This window comes from Polypterus senegalus, chromosome 3 (genome assembly GCF_016835505.1).
Source record: "Polypterus senegalus isolate Bchr_013 chromosome 3, ASM1683550v1, whole genome shotgun sequence".
NCBI classification, from domain to species: Eukaryota; Metazoa; Chordata; class Cladistia; order Polypteriformes; family Polypteridae; genus Polypterus; species Polypterus senegalus.
The window spans coordinates 24,174,851-24,197,243 of record NC_053156.1 but is presented as its reverse complement, the minus strand read 5'-3'; the positions used below and the strand labels follow the sequence as shown (position 1 = coordinate 24,197,243).

At 44.7% G+C, this 22,393-nt stretch overlaps 1 protein-coding gene across 1 annotated transcript in view; it reads right to left on the bottom strand.

Annotated features, from left to right (window-relative positions):
• Window positions 1–22,393, bottom strand: part of LOC120524928 (protein phosphatase 1 regulatory subunit 1A-like) — a 163,285-nt gene that overhangs the window by 37,162 nt on the left and 103,730 nt on the right. Inside the window, exon 4 of the mRNA XM_039746798.1 lies at window positions 11,052–11,115. Within this exon, the coding sequence (XP_039602732.1) occupies window positions 11,052–11,115 (64 nt within the window). The remainder of the gene's footprint in view (window positions 1–11,051; window positions 11,116–22,393) is intronic.

The window sequence follows — 22,393 nt, the reverse complement described above, 5'->3', positions numbered from 1 at the left end:
CTTTGTATTACACCGGGACAACACGCTATAGTGTAGCGTAGACCATCAGCGGCCAACCAGAGGCTCGTTGCCTGTATTTGTGCTCCTTTCCTATTAACATCATATTGTCTTACTATTTTATTTTATTTCATTTTATTAAGCTTAATTTTGCTTATATATTTTGCATTTGAACATGTGCCTTATTCACGGTGGTAAGCGCTGCTACCTTACAGTAACGACGTAGCGGTGCTACATGAATGGGGACGTCTTAAATGTGTTTTGTGCTGAGTCGCGTCTTTTATAGCCTTGTCTGTTGTGTGTCTCTTTAAATGTTTCCCCCCTAGAAACAAAGGGGGAAGGAGAATACTGTAGAGCCGCGAGCCCTCGAGGTAACTGTCCTTGTCAATCACATCAATTCCATCTGGACCATTGCTATATAAGCAAGGGGATGAAAACAAATGGAGGATCAGTTACAACTTCACCTGGAAACCAAAGAAAGACAGAATTTACGCCCTTTACACTCTTGCAGACAGTAACAACATCACTATCACTACGCAAACCCCGGGGTTCAGAAACTTACCAACATGCCGAGGACAGCAAGGTCAGACAGTTTTGTGTCGTTTGGGGAAGGAGCAATCAACCATTACATCTGTGTGATATTTACCGTAGGACAACTCCAACCGGACAAGTTCACTTCCACTAATCAACTTCAGTTTATTTTTTGGACTTTCATGTGTGTTTCGTGTTCACTGTAGGGACAATGGAAGGTTTATATTGAATATTTATTGTTGCACCTTTTATTATAATATTTCGCCGTTCACTTTTGGGGTTGTGTTTGCTATGTTGGGGCAGATTGGGGGGGTGAGATATATAATATTGTGACAGATAGGGGGCACTGTCATCCCCTTGAACCCTCTGATCAGATGCCAGACACCAGATAAAAGTCCAATTATTTGTTTTATTAACACAATAACACAACGCACCCTCCACTCCACAATACTCATATAAATAAACAAATCCACAATAACAATAAATCCTCCACTCTCCCAGACGCGTTGCCACCCTGCCACCCAGCTCAGCTCCCCTCTGGGATCTCCCACAGTCCTTTATATAGTTAATGACCCGGAAGTGCTTCCGATCCCTCAGTCCACGTGACTTCCTAGCACTTCCGGGTCAGATCAAAAGTCCTCTTCTTCATCCCGGAAGTATGTCATTTCCCCTGTCACTGTGACTAAGACGTACTTCCGGGTTATAGGGCATGTAACAGTCCTTGGGCCTCCCTGCAGCGTCCTCTTGGGGCCCCTGTGGTATCCGGCAGGTCTGTGGATGAAAACTCCAATGTCCGTAATTCCCTGCTGGTATTCGGGGCACCTCCATGCTGCAGGGAGGGCTCCATTTGGCGGCCTGGGGGTATTGGCCGGGATGACTGGCCGGCCATAGTCCACAATATATATATATTATTATATATATATACAGTCAGTCCCCGGGTTACGTACGAGATAGGGACTGTAGGTTTGTACTTCAGTTGAATTTGTATGTAAGTCAGAACAGGTCCATTATTTTAATAAATGCTATTGTTGACCGACTGTAACCAAGGGCTCTGCCAATGAATGATGGAGTGTCACTTCTCTCTGACCTTTTTATTATTTCTACTTTATTTTCAATGGTGCTGTTTTATCTCTTCTTTACTGTATCACCAGCACCTGCATCAGGTTTGTGTTTCTGAGACATTCTTGAAGGGTGAAGACAAAAGATTAAGATGAGCTCTTCTGCACAGCACTGTCCACGCTATCACAGCAGGAAGGCACCCGTCATCAACACGTCTGGTGTACTGAATGGAGACAACTTCCTGCTATGTACATAACAGTACAAGCAGGCTTGCTATTGAGAATGAATGGCGGCGGCGAGGGGCGGTTCATCACCTGCCTACCTCACAGTCACCTCCATTACAGTATGCTGCCTGCAGCGTCCGCCCACCGAGAACGAACACGGTACGGCCAAAGGCGGGTAGTGAATCACCCACCACCATTCAACAGGCAGCCATTCGAGGCACACTACAATGCTACCCCCTGCCACCCCGTTCACCCTCAATGGTCTCCGTTCAGCAACAACCGGGTCACCGTTTGCAGCATTACCAGCCACCCACCAAGAACGAACGGGGCAGCCATGTGTGCTGGGCAGGCATTGAAACACCCCCCTCCACTCCATCCAGCCTGCGTCCAGTCAGGAGCAGTAGCTGCGGCGGCGTAGTGGGCAGGCAGCGAACCGTCACATCAAGCCTCCGATAGCTGTGGTCCTGGTAACTATGGACCATGGGTCTCCACTTGTAGTCAGGAGCCACCTGACGGACACTGCACTGCCCGAGCAGCGAATCACCCCCCTCCAGCCACTGCTTGCAACGCCCCCAGGCCGACGGAGCGGCAAATACTGAGGCACATGGGTCGCAGCTGCGGCCCCGTTCATAAGTCGTAGGTCGTATGTCCATATCCTGGGGACTACCTGTATATAATATATATTGTTTGGAGTTTGTTTAATTTCTTTTCATTAATATATATTCACTTGATTATTTCACATACTATATGCCTTTTTGCCTATTTTGATCGTCGATTGGGGAAGTGTTTTGGTAGAAGTCCGGTTTCTCTAGTCTAACGTTCCCTCAGGTTGCCAGGCCACAGGTCTTGGCAGTGTAGCTACCGGTCGGCCATTGCAAGGAGAGCAGGGTTCACATTCCAGGTCCTCCCTTGCATGTTCTCCCTGTGTCTGTAGGGGTTTCCTCCAGTTGTTTCTGTTTCCTCCCACTGTCCAATGACATGTAGTTTAGGTGAACTGGTGACACTAAATTGGCCCCAGTGTGTGTGTGAGTGTTTGTGTTCACCCTGGTGCCCTGCCCAGGGATTGTTCCTGCCTGGCGCTCTATGCTAGCTGGCATAGTCCCCAGTGCCACCAAAGTGACCGTGGTCTGGATTAAGCTGGTTAAAAATGACACAACTTGTGCCTTATGATGGGAACACAAAGTTTGTCACTATGGTGACTGCAAGAAACATTCTTATGATCTTACACAGCCAGCATGGCAGGATCAGGGAAGTGTAAAGCTGAGCACAAATCTGAAGACTAACACAGAATGTTTTTAACTGAGTGGGAGGATTAAAACTTTTTATTATGTTGAACACAATGGAGTACAGTAAGGTTTCATACAGTGTGCCAGATTTCTTTGTCACATTTTAAGGCTTCAGATCTCCAAAGGTTCTGTATCAGTTGCTCTGTGGTGTTGAGAGGCTACTCATCGCTTGCCATCCTCAAACCACTGACCTTTGGGTTACACAGAAACACTCATAACATGGAGAGCAAGAGAAGAAGCCCTCCAACCCCGCTGTCTGCCAGGGAACGACATGTCCTAGGATGCTCCAAGTTGCTAGCGTCTCTCAAATTATGTTTAAGAGTTTTATAACCTAACATTATATTTGCTGTTTTAATTGCTCATGCACGTTACTCAGATGCGAGGCCAGGATTAAGACCCCCACAGGCCCCTGGGTAACTAAGCTCCTTATTAGAGAGTTGTTCGTAGTTCTAACAATGCTGCTCACGAGCCTTGGTCACTTCATCCTCCTTGGTCAATCAAGCGCATCCACCTTGGGTATTTCGACTCTCCGATACTCCATTCTTTCACTGAGCTGGATGGGGGTTAGTCTTGGTGAAGAGGACCATTACTGTCATGAGCCCCTGGGCACACATCCAGAAGACCATGATGGCAGATCCGGCCGTGTTTAGATGATGTTCAGCAGAGCCGATGGACCCTAACTAGTGTCCAAGTGAGGAAACGTAAGACCATCAAAAACAGAAACACACACTTTAACCTCCGGGACCTGGGTAACTATTTTGTTTTTAACCTCAGGGCCCTGTTTAAAGGGGTTAAGATAAGGGAAGGGAATGGGGTAGACAATCTGACACTAGGAACACACACTTTAACCTCAGGGAACTGGGCAACAAGGTTGTTTTTAACCTCAGGGCCCTGTTTAAAGGGGTTAAGATAAGGGTTGGGTTGGGGTAAACCATAACAAGACAAGAAACAAACCTTTAACATCAGAGACCTGAGTGGTGAATCCATCCTTAACCTCAGGGCCCTGTTCAAAGGGGTTAAGATCAGGGTAAGGGCAGGGAATGATGATTGACTACTCACAAAACAAGACATTAACATAAGGGGACCAAGGTAATAAATCTATTTTAACCTATGGCCCCTGTTACAAAAACAAAACTTTAAAAAATATATTTTAACATCAGGGCCTAAGGCAATAAAACTATTTTAACCCGTAGGCCTGTTGTCACCCATAGCCAGGTCTATTATCAGGCTCCCGAAAGATAAAACTATCTTAAATATCAGGATAATCCTGCCAAAAAGACCTGACCTAAGATAAAAAACAAAAATCAATACAACAAATATCCACAAATATAAAACACAACCAGTCAGTATTTCAAAGTGACAGTCTAGACCTAATCCTTTATTTTATAAAGCCAATAATCGACAAAATCATGGGCAGCAGAAGCAGTCAGACGCTCTGGATATTCCGAGCCTCTCCATACTGGAAACCCTGGAGCCAGCAACGCTCTCTTCATGTCTGCTCCCAAAACCAGTCCATTAAAGAAGTATGTGATCTTTCACCAAATCAAAACTAAAAACCCCAAGTCACAGCTGAAACTAAAAGCTAATGATATAATTACCAGGAAACTCAAACTACAACACACCAGTGATAAACCCAGTCATGCAGAGGACTGACCTTGTAAGCCACCACTGCAGTGATGTCACACGCCGCACATCACTGGTCACGTCCTCATGGTGACTCCCATCAACACCAAGATGGTGTACAAAAAAAATACATTTCATTTTTAGCTACATGAAAATGAAGTGTATGTGAAATGATAACATTGGAAATAGATTCAGCGGCCCAGAAAACCACACGTCCATAAGCTCTTGCGTAGATACTGGTTCCAATAACATGTAAAAATTAAAAACGGAGCATGATCACACCCCATGATGAGAATGTTTATCAACGTAAACCCCTAAATCCTTTTCAGAGGCCTCTTCCTGTAGCTCGGTGTCTTCCATCTTGTATCTCTAACTGATGTTCCTTTTGCCCAGATGGAACACTTTGCACTTTTCTACGTTAAGCTGCACTTGTCCTGCTCTGACAGTTGTCAAGGTCTTTCTGAATCGTTTCTGCTGCCTCATCAGTATCTGCTTTCTTCCAATTTCAGTATCATCTTCAAATGTCACCGGTTTACTATTTTGTCTTGAAAGGGTCCTAGGTGACCCCGTCTTCCCCTTTTATACTCTTCATCAAGTACAGTGGTGGCCAAAAGTGTTGGTAGTTACACAAGTGTTACGTTTTGCTAACTCTGCTGCTTCAGTATTTTCAGATTATTTTTTTACTTGTTTCTCTGGTGTACTGAAGAACAATTCTAAAGATACGTTTCAAAGGCTTTTATTGGCCAATCCATCACATGTATGTAAAGAGTAGAATTTTCTATTGTTGACCCTTCTTCTTCATAACTTGTGCAGTTCGCTCTGCCAGTCTGGATATCCGCTTCTGGGCCAAATCCTGACTGACGGTGATCCATTCTTGCCTTTTTAGTGCTTGGAGTTAATCACAATTTGTGGGCTTCTGCTCATCCACCCACTTTTTGAGAACTGACCACAGGTCCTCAGTGGGATTAAGATCTGGGGAGTTCCCTGGCCTGGGGTCCAAACTTTCAATGTCATGATCTCTGAGCCACTTCGTTGTCACTTTTGCCTTGTGATGTGGTGCTCCATCATGCTGGGCAATACACAGATCATCATCACCAAATTGTACTTGGATTGTTGGGAGTAGTTGCTCTTGGAGGACGTGTTGATGCCCTTCTTTATTTATGACCATGTTCTTGGGCAGAACTGTGAGTGGGCCCACTCCCTTGGATGAGAAGCAACCCTACACGTGGATTGTCTCAGGATGCTTTGCTGTAGGCACAGTGACACAGGACTCATGGTAACGTTCACCTTCTCTGGACAATCGATTTTCCAGATGTCCTATATAGTGAGGAGGAGGATTCATCTGAAAAAAGAACTTTGCTCCAGTCTTCTGCTGTCCAATCCTTGTACATCCTGGAGAATGTCACTCTGTCCTTGATGTTTTCCTTGGAAAGAGGTGGCTTCTTTGCTTGACACAAGACCATTGTCCAAAAGTCTTCACCTCACTCTGTGTCCACCTGCTGCCAAGACTGAGCACGGGTGCCAACACGATTCTATAGCTGACCCCTCAGGAGGAGATGGGCCTGGTGCTTGTTAAACACTTTTAGCTGATCATATTGTGCCAGGGCCAAAATAAGTGAAAATGGGTTTTTGTGATAAAGTGAACTTTTTATGCCAAGGAAGCTCTTTGCATTGAATTAATATGCGTCTGATCACTCTGCACAATAACATAAAAAGTAATTTGAATTGCCACCACACAAACTGAAGCCTCAGATTTTGCAAAACACAACATTTGTGTCACTGCCAAGACTTCTGGTCTCTACTTGTAAACCCCAACAAAATGTCTCTTTTGCTGCACTCTCAGCACACACTGTAATTCAGCACGTCTTACTCCCATCATTTCTACATCTGTAACCTCAGGCAATTAGAAAGAGGGAAAGAGAGTTACACTTTTAATTAAGTGCGTATTTAGATAATATGCCTAAATTATAAGAAAGCAGAATACAAGGAGTGTTGATAACAAACCAGCAGAGCCTGAAAATGCTAGATAATGCTAGATGTGTAGTTTCAGATGGCCCAATAATTTGAATACACATTACTTTATCATGGCTTCCTCATAGCTTCATCTTAGTTTAATCCTGATGCTTTGTATATTCAATTAATTATCATTATTATTCATGGTGGCTCTAAAATCCATACTAACCCCTACTTTGTCTGCTGTTGTTTTTCCGGTCTGCGCCCCCACCACCTGATCAAAGCATCGTGATGTCGCCAACTGTATATTGATGGATTAAAGGCCAGAAGTCCACGTGACCGTCATCATCAAGTTCTTCCATGAGAACCCAGAATACAATGAGGACTGATTGAGGTCATTTATATCAGGTAGAATGCCTAGAGAGGGCTGGGTGGTCTTGTGGCCTCGGACCACCTGCAGATTTTATTTTTTTCTCCAGCCGTCTGGAGTTTTTTTGTTTTTTCTGTACTCACTAGCCATCGAACCTTACTTTTATTTTAGGTTAATTAGTGTTGCCTAATTCTATTTTCTTATATACAGTAATCCCTCGCTATATCGCGCTTCGACTTTCGCAGCTTCACTCTATCGCGGATTTTATATGTAAGCATAATTAAATATATAACGGGATTTTTCGCTGCTTTGCGGGTTCTGCGGACAATGTGTCTTTTTACTTCCTGTACATGCTTCCTCAGTTGGTTTGCCCAGATGATTTCGTACAAGGGATGCTATTGGCGGATGGCTGAGAAGCTAACCAATCAGAGCACGCAGTTAAGTTCCTGTGTGCTGAATGGCTCAGCGACGGAGCGCTGAATTCGATTCCACGGCGTTAACCAGGATGTCTCATCTCGCTCATTCAGCATCAACGTGTTTCGCTGTGTAAAGAGTTAACTTTTGTGCTCTTTTGTGTTTATCTTTGTGCATAGTCAAGCTCTTCATTATGGCTCCAAAACGATCTGCTCCTGCTGCTGCTTCAGGGGCCGTGCCCAAGCACCAACAGAAGATGTTAACGATTGTCGAAAAGGTAAACGTTTTGGATATGCTAAAGAAAGGGAAAAGTTACACCGCTGTAGGACGCCATTACGGCATCAATGAGGCTACGATTCTTTTTATTTTAAAAAGTAGGAAAGGAATATAAGATCTACGGCCGCAGTGTCCTTTTAACCAGGGTGCAAAATGAGTTGTAAGTGGATGTAATAAGGCAGTAGTCTGGATGGAATCTGCTTTAGGGATTTGGACTGAAGACTGCCAGAAGAAGAACAACGGCAGTGCTACACAATCGCCTGAAGTGGCTCCTTTAGAAGGGCTGTAACGCTGTCCTTTGTTGTGTAGTAAAATTAAACTCATTGTTATCGGACAAGTCATCGTGTCATTGTTGGCGAGTAACCATAATTAATTTTCTACTTACAGTACTTAGTACATGTACGTATGTTTAGTGTCACTGTACACACATATTTTCTTGCATTGTACGTATTTATTGCTGGTGGCCTGTCTATCATAATGGCTGTAACATATGTGATATCGGAGACACTCGATATCTTTAAAATAATATTTAGGTTTTACTGTATATAACAGTGTGTTTATATACATAATTTCAATGAATCTTACCTAATATCTAAGAGAATACAAAGGGATTATGCTGTATAACTGTGCGGGGAATATTTAAAAACATTGTGGGAGAGTTTATAAGGGCTTAAAATATATAAAATAAACATACAAACATATGGTTTCTACTTGCGGATTTTCACCTATCGCGGGGGGTTCTGGAACACAATCCCCGCGATCGAGGAGGGATTACTGTATTTTGTATTTTTTTTCTCTTTCTTCATCATGTAAAGCACTTTGAGCTCCATCATTTTGTATGAAACTGTGCTATAGAAATAAATGGTGTTGTTATTTTCCTGGTCAGCCCATCATCTGCACAGACCCAGGCAGCCTGCATTCCTCAATATGGCTGCTGAATATTTTGGACGTTTTGATATTATTTGTGTCTTTTTTTTTTTTTTTTTAATTCTCTACCACCCCTAGCCAGAGCTCAAAAAGATGTACAGTAGAACCTCGGGTCACGACCATAATTCGTTCCAAAACTCTGGTCTCAACCCAATTTGGTCGTGACCAGCACTAATTTCCCCCAAAGGATTGTATGTAAATACAATTAATCTGTTCCGGACCATACAAACTGTATGTAAATATATATTTTTTAAAGATTTGTAAGCACAAAAATAGTTAATGATACCATAGAATGCACAGTGTAATAGTAAACTAAATGTAAAAACATTGAATAACACTGAGAAAACCTTGAACAACAGAGAAAACTAACATTGCAGGAGTTCACACTACAGCCTTACGAACCGCTCACTGTAAACACTTTTTTTTAATGAGTTTTAAGCACGGGGAAAAAATGAACATTTAAAAAATACGTAATTTATACAAAAACTAACCATAAACAACCAAGAAAACTAACCTTGCATGAGTCGAGTTCTGTCATGAAGGAAGTGAGGAGGAACTGGGTGGAGAGGAGATTACAGTTTTGAGGTAAAGTCTGTGACGATGCGGGTTCGCTGCATGCTCCCATCTTGCTTCCAGGAGCCCTTAAACCTGTCACTGTCGATAATGTTATCGATGAGCAAGACAGTGTGGCACTGCAATGGAGCAATCGGATGGTGCAAAAAGTGCCAAGTGCTTTTATTAAAATCAACAAAACAACAATCAAAAACAAAGTCCAAATTAAATAAAGTGCAGTGCTTCCAGAATCCTTCAATAAATGAATGATCCCATAAAAACAGAAGTGAAGTGGAGGTTAAAATCCAATAGAAAAAGGTCTTCATTAAATACAATGAGATTAAAACAATGCTCGAAGCAGTCTCTTTAAAAACAAGCCCTGTGCCTTCTTTAACTGCCTTCTCTCTCTCTCTCTCTCTCTCTCTCTCTCTCTCTCTCTCGCTCACTCGTGCTTTCTCTCTCTCTCTCTCTCTCTCTCTCTCTCTCACTCTCGCTCGCTCGCTGCACAGGGAGAGACTGAACACGTGCAGAAATCATTGCCGCGTACGAACTGGAAGGGAAACTGGCTTGTTCGTCACCCAAATGTGTGGTCGTGAACAGATTCAAAAGTTTGGCGAACTTTTTGGTCGTAACCCGATTTGTACGTGTTCAGAGATGTTCGTGACCCGAGGTTGGCAGCTGGCAGCGGCAGATAGAACTGGATCATGTGTCTGCCTGGGGGGTTGTCAACCAGGATCCCAAGCAATTTCATTGTGTGGTGGGTGCGTACTATCATGTCTGAGGTTTGGGGCTCAGTGGCACGGCCTTGTGAACACAAATGGCAGTTTACAAACAATTATCAATACATTAACTATTAATCCATATCACACCTAACTACCCCAGAATCGATGTCATTAACCTCAGGCTGAGTTCATTCCCAGCCCTCCACTCTCACACTCGCCTGGACTATCACAGCTACTGAACATCACAAACAATCGGAAACAACAAGTAGTAGAACTACAGGTGTAGCTTTTTTTGAGTTTGAAGCCCCCCAAAAAGATTTGATGACATTTCCATCCGATTGATCATAGTATGAATTATGATGTGTGTACTTGTGTCTCATTCCACCTTTAAGAAGTTCCTGCATACGTCCCTGGATTTTGTGAGAGGGTAACACTTGTGTCATATCAACTGGAAGGAAACATCACCCGCACTACAATGAGGATGAACTCAGTGATGTCATGGCTATCTTTTTTCTAAAAATTGACAGTTTAAAGTGAATGCTATCAGAGCTCCAACTGTTACGGCTCTCAGCTAAAAGTGGAATATCAGTCATAAACAATGCAACATTACAACACACCTGAATGAATAGCATGTTTAAGTTTACTGTTTGTAATATCCGTCCATCCATCCATCCATTATCCAACCCGCCTTATCCTATCTACAGGGTCACGAGGGTCTGCTGGAGCCAAACACAGGGCGCAAGGAAGGAAACAAACCCCGGGCAGGGCGCCAGCCCACCGCAACGTTTGTAATACATTTGCAAAAATGTCTTTAAATTCTGCTTTCGCTTTGTCATTTTGGGGTTATTAAGTGTTGGTTAGTGAATTGAGTTGCTTTTTAGATCGGGCAAAATGTGAAAAAAGTGAAGGTGTTGGAAGACTTTCTGAATCCACCGTAACCTGAGCATTTTTCCAGGCCCGTGCGACTTCATTGGCTGACTTTGAAATGGCAGAGGCCTTGACTGATTTCAGTTTCAGGTCATTCTTATCAAATTCCTTTCCCACGTGGTGCCGTCACATGCGTAAAATATTTCAATTGAAGGCAGGCGGAGCATTTGTAGAGATTCCAAACTGGTACCTTTCATCGTGGGTGTGCCTCTGGCTCCCTTCCTCCTCTGACGTGGTGAGTTCATCAAGGCTGCCTAAAATAGAAAACAAATAAGAAAGATCTGAGAAACAGAGTGCTTGTCCGACAGCTCGAGGGCCTTATTCCAAGAGTCAGGAATTCCCAATCTAAACTGTGTAAACACCAGGGGGACACCACAGCTGCCCAAACCCCAGGCACAACAGACACAGAACACAAGTGTGGGAAACGTTTTCCCCTCATTTCCCACCACTCTAGCACAGAACCAACAAGCATCAATACACAGTCCCTTTCTTCTTCTTGTCTGTCTATTTCTCTCTTTTCCTTCCTCTTTCCCTTCACTCCTCCTCCAGCAAGTCTGGTCCACCTCCTCCAAACTCTGACTCCTTTTATAGGGCACCTGGGAGTGCTCCAGGTGTCTGATGACCTTCTTCCTGCAGCACTTCCAGGTGGGACAGAAATGCTGCCACACAGGGCTCAATGGTACCTGCAGCCCCCCGGGCGGTGCCCACGGAACTCAACAAGGCTCCACCAAACTCCAACTCCCATGGAGTCCTGTGGCAATCCAAGGCACTGCTGCAGCCCAGGAGGGGGCTGCCATCTATCACTCCGGTGGAGGTACAGGTCTGGATATGTTTCCCCTGGTCCTTCCAGAATAGAGGCGTCCCGGTCAGGTAAGGGCCCCGGGCTGTCCGCCACAACTGCAATTAAAGAAACAGCGAGCATCAACTTTAAAAAGATAACACGCTTCTTCCAAATAACTGGTAGCGCAACCCCAAGTCAATATCTAAATCATTCTTTTTTGTCCAGAATGGCGATACATTCCTGTTTTGTTGTACAGGGTGACCCTATTTACCCCCTTTACACTCTTAATTGTGTAGTCCTTAACAAAATGTCTTCAATCCCATATTTTTAACCTTCATATGTTACAATGCGGGTGGCGCGGTGGTGCAGTGGTAGCGCTGCTGCCTCACAATTAGAAGACCTGGGTTCGTTTCCCAGGTCCTCCCTGCGTGGAGTTTGCATGTTCTCCCCGTGTCTGTGTGGGGTTTCCTCCCACAATCCAAAGACATGCAGGTTAGGTGGATTGGCGATTATTGGCCCTAGTGTGTGCTTGGTGTGTGGATGTGTTTGTGTGTGTCCTGCGGTGGGTTGGCACCCTGCGCAGGATTGGTTCCTGCCTTGTGCCCTGTGTTGGCTGGGATTGGCTCCAGCAGACCCCCGTGACCCTGTGTTCAGATTCAGCGGGTTGGAAAATGGATGGATGTTACGATGCCTTTTACACTTGTGCCCTGTATGCTGGTACTGTGAGTGCTGTGCAGAGTGGAGGCAGACCCTCTGTGTTTTTGCCAGTTGATTCTGGGGTCCATCAACGTTCTGTTTTTGTTTCTATTCTGTTCAATGCTTGTACTGACTAGACTGGGTGGTGGGGTCAGTGGCTGTGGGGCATCTGTTGGTGAAGAGAGAGTCACTGATCTTGACTTTGCTGACGATGCTGTGATCTTCACTGAGTCAATGGAGTCTCTGATTGGAGCACTCGAGAGACTGAGTGAGGGGTCTGAGGGTCCTGATGAAAACCAAGATCCAGGCCTTTAATGACCTCTTAGGCATGGCCATCAGCAGTGTGTCTGTCTGTGTCGACCTTATTGAGAGGTTTACTTACCTCGGCGGTGACATTCATGTCTCTGGTGACTCTTCCGATGAAGTCAGTAGATGGATTGGAAGAGCATGGTAGGGGTTCATCATGACGTCGATATCTCTGCAAAAGGACGAAGGTCCAAGTCTTTAGAGTCCTGGTGCTCCCTGTTTGTGAGACATGGACACTATCCAGTGACCTGAGATGAAGACTGGAATTGTGTCTCTTCAGAGAATCCTTGGGCACCGTTGGTTTGACTTTGTGTTGCTCACGGAGTCCTGAATGAGGCACATGACCTGCATTGTGAGCGAGTGTCAGTTACGGCATTATGCCTATGTGGCATGATTCCCTGAGGGTGGCCCAGCTCACATGATCCTAATTTTGAGGACCCAAGTGGCTGGACCAGGCCAAGGGGTCGCCCACGTGACACCTGGCTATGGCAGACAGAGGGTTATTTCTGGAGGGTGGGACTGGACAGCGTGTCTGCCTGGTGGGTTGCCAACCAGAATCCTGAGCTGTCTGGTCACATGGTGGGTGCAGCAACGTGCTGTACTAGTGTATGCCCCCCAACCTGACCTGATCTGACCTGACCTCAGACAACAAGACAGAACAAGAGAACAAACAGGAAAGAGTCATTGGTGGCTGCTGCGGTTCATTTTGTTCAACTTACAACCTGCTCATTTAAAAAATAAGATTTCCTAACTAGTGTGACCATTAGGGGGCATTGCAGCACCCCCAAACCCCAGGTACAAATTCAAGGTTTATCATTTACTTATTTGGCTGATGCCGTTATCGGAGGTGTCTTACAACATTTACGTTACAATTGGTTACATTTCATTTGTTACCCAATTAGTTTAGCACAGGCAGATCAGGTGACATGCTATTGGTCACACAGGGTTAGTAGCAGGATTTGAACCCACAACCTCAGGGTTTGAAGTCCAAAGCCTTAACCACTATGCTACACTGTGTGTCTGTTTGAGGTGGGGAGGCAGGTTTTCAGAATAGAAAATGGAACCTTCAAACACTGCAAGAATTGTGTAAAAATGGAACATGGGCCAATCGTAAGGCGCGTTTTTCATTTTGTATAGTAGAATTGCCCACTGTACGAGGTCTTGTGAACCTGACAAAGCCAGTTTTAGGCAGGGAGGCGGGTCTTCAGAACCAAAAATGGAACTTTGGCCAATCAAACCTTGAAGGAATCGTGGAGAAATGGAACCTTGGCCAATCAAAAGGCATGCATTTCTACGGCGAGCCAATCAACACATCACCACCTGTCAGTCTTCTGAGAAAATGGCACCAAATTAGAAGGAACTGGCACCGAAGATCGCAGAGGACTCTTTACCATTCTTGCCTAACTATTTTTAAGGGTAAAAAGCTCTCAACCTGTCTTCAGTCTTAGGAAAGACTCCTCTTTGTTTTGCTTTGAGCCCCCATCCCACCCACCATAAACTATCATCGATGGGGGAGAAGCGAAAACTTTACACACATCAAAAATTTTGATCTCCATTTTTCGACGGATCTCAATGTTTTAGGGTTCCCTGATACCAAAAACATTGTGTGGACCACCAGGGGGCGTACCAGCCACCCTACCTGACACAGACAAGCATGGATACAAGGGCAGGTGCAACACACCTTTATTTTTTTATGTGGGAACAGCTTCCCCCTGCTTCCCACCTTTACAGCATAGTTTCTTCTGTCCTTCCTTACAATCCTTTCTCCTCGCCGACACTGCCACTTCTCCTCCTCCTCCTCCAGCAGGCTTGGTCCTCTTCCACCTGACTCTGGCCTCTGGAGTAATGGCTGCCAACTCCTTTTATAAGGCACCCAGAAGTGCTCCAGGTACTCGTTGACACTCTTCCGGGTGTGGTGGAGATCCTGCAATTAAGGGATCAGCAGCTGTTCAGGTGCCCACTGGTGGTGGCCATGGGGACCCAGCAGGGTGAAGCTTCTAATCTCTAAACCTGTGGGCATACAGCAAGCCAGGGCAGCTGCCCTATAGTGTCCTGGGGCCAGTAGTGTCCAGAACACTGTCTCTCCTCCGGTCCTTTTGCTACAGGGGTGTCCTGGCCAGGCAAGGCTTCCAGCCATCCATTACAATAGATATATCGATGATGGGTGTGTCTCTCTGTGTGTCACAGTTCCTTGAGCTAAAATGGCTGGACAGAAAAATACCAAATTCGAAACTTACGCCTGTTATGAGGTGACGATGTGCAAGAGAAAGAGGCAGCACTCTAGAGGACCCCTCAAATACCGTAAATCTGCAATGAATTATGAATTCTTCTCTTCAATTGCTATTCTAATGACCTCTTTTATGATCAGAAAGATCAGAGCGGTAAACAATTACTGAAATTAGAAGAGTTTAGATAACTTGGTTCCAAGGGCACAAAGCCTCCCGACGCTCACGTCCGAAGTTTTTCGATTTTATTACTGAAAGAAACACACATCTTCTGGTTAGCTGCTTTGAACATCTTAGCAGTCTCTTTTGAATATTAATTGCAAAAAGATTACTTAGGGTGGTCAGTGTGGGGAGAAAGGAGAGCAGAGGTCGTCCATGCTGCAGAGCGCTTGGGCTCCTTCGTGTTCTCGTAATTGGTATGGCAAACAGAAACGATGGAATAAAGAAGTCTGGGAGAAAAAGAAAAGAAAAAAAAAAACATTTCCGATTTTACAAAGAATATATTCAGACGCTGACTAAAATGTGTGGTCACTTCATCAGTATGCTTTGCAGGAAGATGTCCAGCTCTGTCGGTAGTTCCCATGGGAACAGCTCAGTGTGTGTTGATAATTTGGCCAGATGGATCTCATGGAGCGCAGGTTTATGAAGAAGCAGGATGCTGAAAATAAAAACGATGCGGTAATAACCAGTTGTTATGGTCTGCACTCAGTGCAGTGCTGCTTTGGCTCATAGGAATTTTTTGCTTCTAAAAAGTTTTCAAAATTTAATGTATAAAGAAAAGTAATTAAAAAATAAGGGCGATACTTGTATGGTGATGCAGTGACAGCAAGGACATCAGGGTTTATGTCGAGGGTCCCCCCTACATGGAGTTTGCATGTTCTATCCGTTTCTACATGGGTTTCCTCCCACAGTCCAAAGACATGCTAGTTAGGTGACTTCTTCTTCTTTTTGTCTCGGCTGCTCCCGTTAGGGGTCGCCACAGCAGATCATCTTCTTCCATATCTTTCTGTCCTCGTCATCTTGCTCTGTTACACTCACCACCTGCATGTCCTCTCTCACCACATCCATAAACCTTCTCTTAGGCCTTCCTCTTCTCCTCTTACCTGGCAGCTATATCCTTAGCACCCTTCTCTCATTATACTCATCATCTCTCCTCTGCACTTGTCCAAACCAACACAATCTCACTTCTCTGACTTTGTCTCCCAACTTGAGCTGACCCTCTAATGCCCTCATTTCTAATCCTGTCCATCCTCGTCACACCCAATGCAGATCTTAGCATCTTTATCTCTGTCACCTCCAGCTCTGTCTCCTGCTTTCTGGTCAGTGCCACCGTCTCCAGCCCATATAACATACAGTAGCTGGTCTCACTACCGTCCTGTAGACCTTCCCTTTCACTCTTGATGGTACCCGTCTGTCACAAATCACTCCTGATACTCTTCTCACCCATTCCACTCGGCCTGCACTCTCTTCTTCACTTCTCCTCCACAATCTCCATTACTCTGTACTGTTGATCCCAAGTATTTAAAACTCATCCACCTTCGCCAACTCTACTCCCTTCATCCTCACTGTTCCACAGACCTCCCTCCCATTCTCACACATGTATTCTGTCTTGGTGGTTATACTGACCTTCATTCCTCTCCTCTCTAGAGCAGATCTCCACCTCGCCAGGGTCTCCTCGACCTGCTCCCTACTATTGCTACAGATCACAATGTCATCAGCAAACATCACAGTCCACGGGGTCTCCTGCCTAACCTCATCTGTCAACCTGTTCATCACCATTGCAAATAAGAAAGGGCTCAGAGGCGATCCCAGATGTAATCCCACCTCTGTCACTCCTACCTCAGACCTCACCACTGCCACACTTCCCTCGTACATATCCTGTACCACTCTTACATACTTGTCTGCCATTCCTGATTTCATTATACAATACCACAATTCCTGGCGATACTAAATTGGCCCGTGAGTGTGTGTGGCAGGCCTGAGATGGACTGGCACCCTGTCCGGGGTTTGTTCCTGCTTTGTGCACTTTGCTAGCTGGGATAGGCTCCAGCAGCCCCCCCATGACCCTGTTCAGGACTAGGCAGGTTAGACAATGACTGGCTTGTCACTCTTTTTCTCAGAAGGTTGTCATAACATGCTCTTCATTTCTATTTTAGATGGTTTCTTAAATTCATCAGGATCCCATTTTAGGTTATTGGAGGCTCCAGTAGTATAATATGTGTGGTATTTAAGAGCTTATGTATCGCTGTGATATGAAATGTAATGGACGGCACATGTGGACTGGCATCTCGACTGGGATTGAACAAAGACACTTAGGTGGCTGGGAGGCCAGTACAATGGAAGGACTGGGGGAGATGAGTACGGCTAAACATTCACTTCCTCAACACTCATATTGTAGTATCCTCGGGTTGGGATTCCCACACAGACACCTGCAGGGCATGCTAGCCCCATCTGCCACAGCCCTGTTGGGTTTCGTGGGGACCACCATGGGGAGCTACTGGGATTCATAGTCTCTACTTTCTGGGATTCCCGGGTGATCTGGAAGTGCTTCCAACAGGCTATGCCCTGGCACCTGACATACAAGAGAAGCTGCCCAATGTCAGCCAGGCGAATCAGAGGAGGGTGGAAGTGAACAAAGCTTGCCTGGAGGAGAGGAAGGAGAGAAGGAAAAAGAGATGGAAGAATTGAAGTGTGTTTAGTTTGTGCATTCTAGAAACCTTTCTACAAGGTACTGTATATTGTGACGTGCGAGTCCCTGCTGAGTCTCAGTACTTGAACAAAGCCAGCTTTAATCAGATGGAAACAGGAACAGCTCGGTTATTTATTGGAGAGGATCTACCGCTCTCCTATACACAGACACAGCAGTCAGGCAGGGTCATGGCCAAGTAATCCTGTTCCCTGCATTAACAATGCTCCTTGAATCACCCATCAACGCCAAGTGCTTATAGCACAACCGTGAACGACTCGGCTAAACTGTCTTCCACAGACGCAGCGATCGCAATTCGTGACACTCTTCAGTGTGTCGCCCCGTTGGGAGGAGTCCCAAACGAGTTTAGAAACCTCACGATATATAAGATGAAACCTTTTATTTAAACTGGGACTTGCGTCTGTGCAACAGGCTCTATGCACGCTCTCCTCCAGATTCTGTGTCAGCCATCTGCTGCACGTACGGCGCTGATATCAAAATGGACTCGCTATGGCATTTTTCACCTGATCACTTCAAGACATGCCCGGAACTTTTGGTAAATGATGTAAGTCACATTAGATAGATAGATATGAAAGGCACTATATAATAGATAGATAGATATGAAAGGCACTATATAATAAATAGATAGATATGAAAGGCACTATATAATAGATAGATAGATAGATATGAAAAGCACTATATAATAGATAGATAGATAGATATGAAAGGCACTATATAATAGATAGATAGATATGAAAGGCACTATAGATAGATAGATAGATAGATATGAAAGGCACTATATAATAGATAGATAGATATGAAAAGCACTATATAATAAATAGATAGATAGATATGAAAGGCACTATATAATAGATAGATAGATATGAAAGGCACTATATAATAGATAGATAGATAGATAGATAAGGCACTATATAATAGATAGATAGATAGATATGAAAAGCACTATATAATAAATAGATAGATAGATATGAAAGGCACTATATAATAGATAGATAGATATGAAAGGCACTATATAGATAGATAGATAGATAGATAGATAGATAGATACCTTATTAATCCCAAGGGGAAATTCACATACTTATTATTCAAACATTGTGCCAAACATCAGAAGCTAAAAAGGAGGAGGGCTTCAAACTACAGGTTCAGAGCTACATTCACAATTATGCAGGTAGGATAGACATTGAAAAACAGAATTTCAATAATTAGTCATTAAACTTTGTTCAGGGACAGGTGAATATATATGTAAGCTTAGTACTGCAACGGCACTGAACAAGTTACATCATGGATCAATGGATGAATCATCAAAAGAGTGAGCTGACATTACGTCATCAATAGCAGGAGGCCCTATAAAAATGGCAGCTCTTCACAGTCATACATGCATTTTCCAACTAGTATGGAAAAAGAAAGCAATACTTCTAAAGATAGTGAGCCACCTCAAAGAGCCACGTAAAGAGTAGAGAATCTGTCTATTGTATCGCTTGATGCCGATGCTACAATACATAATAACATGAGTTGGCTTAACATCTTACCTTGTGCAGAAAGCAAATGTCTCTGTCTGAGCCAGCAAAATGGTGAATCTTTTAATTGCTGCCGATGCAGGCAGGTGCTCTGTGCTTGTACTGTTAGATCTTACCGTAGCTTTTGATTAATTAATTGATAGATTAGAGCTGTTAGGTGTCTCTGGCTCGGCTTTGGACTGGTTCTCCTTTTATTTGTCAAACAGGAGTTTCTCAGTCGGTGTGGCTGGCTTTTCATCTGACTCTGCTCCTTTGACATGTGGAGCGCCATTGGGCTCGGTTCTTGGACCTGGACTTTTTTCTTTATATATTCTTCCTCTATCACAGATTCTTAACTCATCTATATGCAGATGATATACAGCTTTATTTTTTATTTAAGCCAAACCAAATTAATACTTTGGTCACATTCGTTGATTGTCTGTCTCAGGTTAACGACTGGCTCACTGAGGTACTAATTGTTGCTCCTCCTGTTCTTCATTCTGCAATCAGTTTAAAATGATCTTCTGTCTCTCCTGTTATTGAGTCGAGTCTACGTAACCTTGGGGTTATTTTTGACCAGTCCCTGACACTTGATGAATACTGTATTTAAGGTCAGTCAGCCGCTTGTGTTTCTTTCTCAAAACTAAGAAATGTTGTTTCAAAATCAGAATTGGAGATGCTTGTTCATTCTGTTATTTCGGAGAAACTATTCCACTCAAAAAATGCAGGGATCGCTCCAATCTTAAACAGTCACCATTCTGTCTCAGACCTTGGCTCGTGAAACCTGAAAATATATGAGAACTAAGTACCTTGTTGTACTTACTGGAAGCTCGACATAAAGGTACACAACAAAGTTCAGCTGTAGAGCTATCTGTACGCTGAAACTTAAACTTCTTTTTCTAGTATATTCTCGCCACAAAGCAAAAATCATAACTGCAGTATGGACAACGGAAATCACTGAGCTGGCTGAGATTTCACCAGAAGTACGTCAGCACTACATTGTGCATACAGAGAGAGAATTGTGTCTGGGGTTTAAGGTGCTGCAATGCCCCTGGTGGACACAGTAAGCACAACTGTTGTTCACTATATCTAGTGTGGCAGAAGTGCTTTGTTGGCACCGACCCGACACAGACTGACACTGGAGGCGTAGGTGAAAATGAAAATAAAGATTTTATTTTTCTTCCGCTGAGGGATCATGTCTTCCCCGTGTCCCTCAGCTACAGCACAGTCCCCAAACACACCAAACCAAAACACCAACATACAATTCTTCCTCCACTCCTCCCAGGCAGCTTTATCCTCCTCCTCCTCCTCCGGACCCTGGCGCCTCAAGTAGTGGCTGCAGGCTCCTCTTATAGCCCACCCCTACTTCAGGCTGCACTTCCGGGTGTGTTAAGTCGTGCAGCTCCCCATCGAGCCCAACAGGGATGAACTCCAGTGCCCCAGGATAGTGGCCTCGATGCAACCCGGGGGGCTGCCACCTAGTGTTCCGGGGGACATTGCATGGATCCCTTGGCTGGTGTCAAAGGGGCGTCCCAGCTGGGCATGGATCTCGGCCGTCCACCACACTATATACAATGTACAGTCATTCATTTGTACATTAAGTCATGTCCTGAAAAATGCCCAGAATTCTAAAAGCCCGAACCCGGACACAGACAGGCACGGAGATACAAGTCCAAAAGCACACACTTTATCAGTTCTCGTGGGGCAGCTCTGTTCCCCGGCTCCCCACTTCTGAGCACAGTTCACAACAACAATGCTCAGTCCCTTCTCTTTCTTTCTTTCTTTCTTTCTTTCTTTCTTTCTTTCTTTCTTTCTTTCTTCTTCTCTGCTGCCTCCACTCCTTTCCCAGCAAGCTGTGAGGTGGCCTCCTTTTCTGATCTTCTTCTGGTTGTGACAGAAGTGCTGCAATCCAGGGCTCCAGAATTGTCCAGACGCCCCCTGGTGGTGTCCACAGGCCCCAGCAGGGTGGAGCATCCAAGCTCTAAGCTCGTAGCCCCCAATGCAATCTAAAGGGGGGCTGCCCTCTCGTGTTCCAGGGGAGGTATTGCCATGAATATGCCCTCTCTTGGTCCTTCCATCACAGGGCCCTGGCCATCCAACACACCTTGGACAAAATGAGCTGTTTCCAGAAACACAAAACAGAAGAAGTGCTTTTACCTGATGTTTGACTCCGGGACATACGGCTGTAAAAAGTCATCAAATAGCAGACACACCTTAGTAGTATTTGGGAAGCCTGGCAACAGACAACGTATGGAAGACATTTTTTTGTTGCAAATTTATTCCACTTCTCTGTGTGTTTATTTCCATTGTACTTCATGACCATTCGCGTTTAAACAAGCTAAGTGCATATTATCATTGTGTTTTCCTTTCCTTTTACCTGCCAGGGGAGGAAGAAGGACATTTTGAAAAGCATTAACTCTACTGCTGTGGCTGCCAGTTTGCCAAGAATGTGCGGCAGGCTTGCTGCCAGGCTGTCTTTGCGTCATGGTCGTAGCGCATTACATTCTGGTTTCTACCTCTTATCATTGTTAAGTGGCAGTCCTCCCGGGCGAACATTGTCAGTACCACTACCAGCTGGGGACCGATCAGCTAAAGCTGGAACCTCACATTCGTTTTTGATCACAAACCGAGTCCTACAAGTCATAGTCCAGTTCAGAAATAACAGGCAAAACGTCATCCACAGAGTATTCTGCTTTACGCATTCATTTTGATCTCTCGCCAGATGTCAGTGACATTTTTGCTGTTGTGTGCGCCTTGCTACTCACGAGAGTGCAGGGAATTTCGGTCAAACCAATGAATCTAACTTTACTTCTAGCAACGAGAGTCCAACTAAAATGTAATGGTTGATTCTGTCACAGTTTACAGTTGATTACCATCGTCAACTCCTCCTTTTGACAAAAGTTAACATCAGCCCTGAAAGAGCTAAACAGAGTAATTCCCAAGTGCCATGTCTGTTGTGATCTTTCCTTCCAAAAGGCTGAAACGCAGAGAGGAACGGAGTGGCAGAAACTTTTCAGGGCAAAGCAAATTCAGATCGCAGCAGAGGTTCAGAACAGCGTAGCCGTCGAGTAGAAGCGAGGGAGATGGAGAGAGAACACGTGGAGCGGCGCTGCTTACACCTCACAAGTTGTCCCCTCTGAAAGGAGATGGAAGTTCAAGTATTGCACTCCCTGATGCCAAAGCTGCATGTTTGTAACGTAAAGTTCACCAGTTTTAGGGTGGAGGAATCGTGCCTGGTCAGCCCCGGGAGATTAGACAAACACTAAGGGTAAGAGGGTGGCAAACAAACCCAAGAGCAAAGTCACTAAACGAGCACAGGGT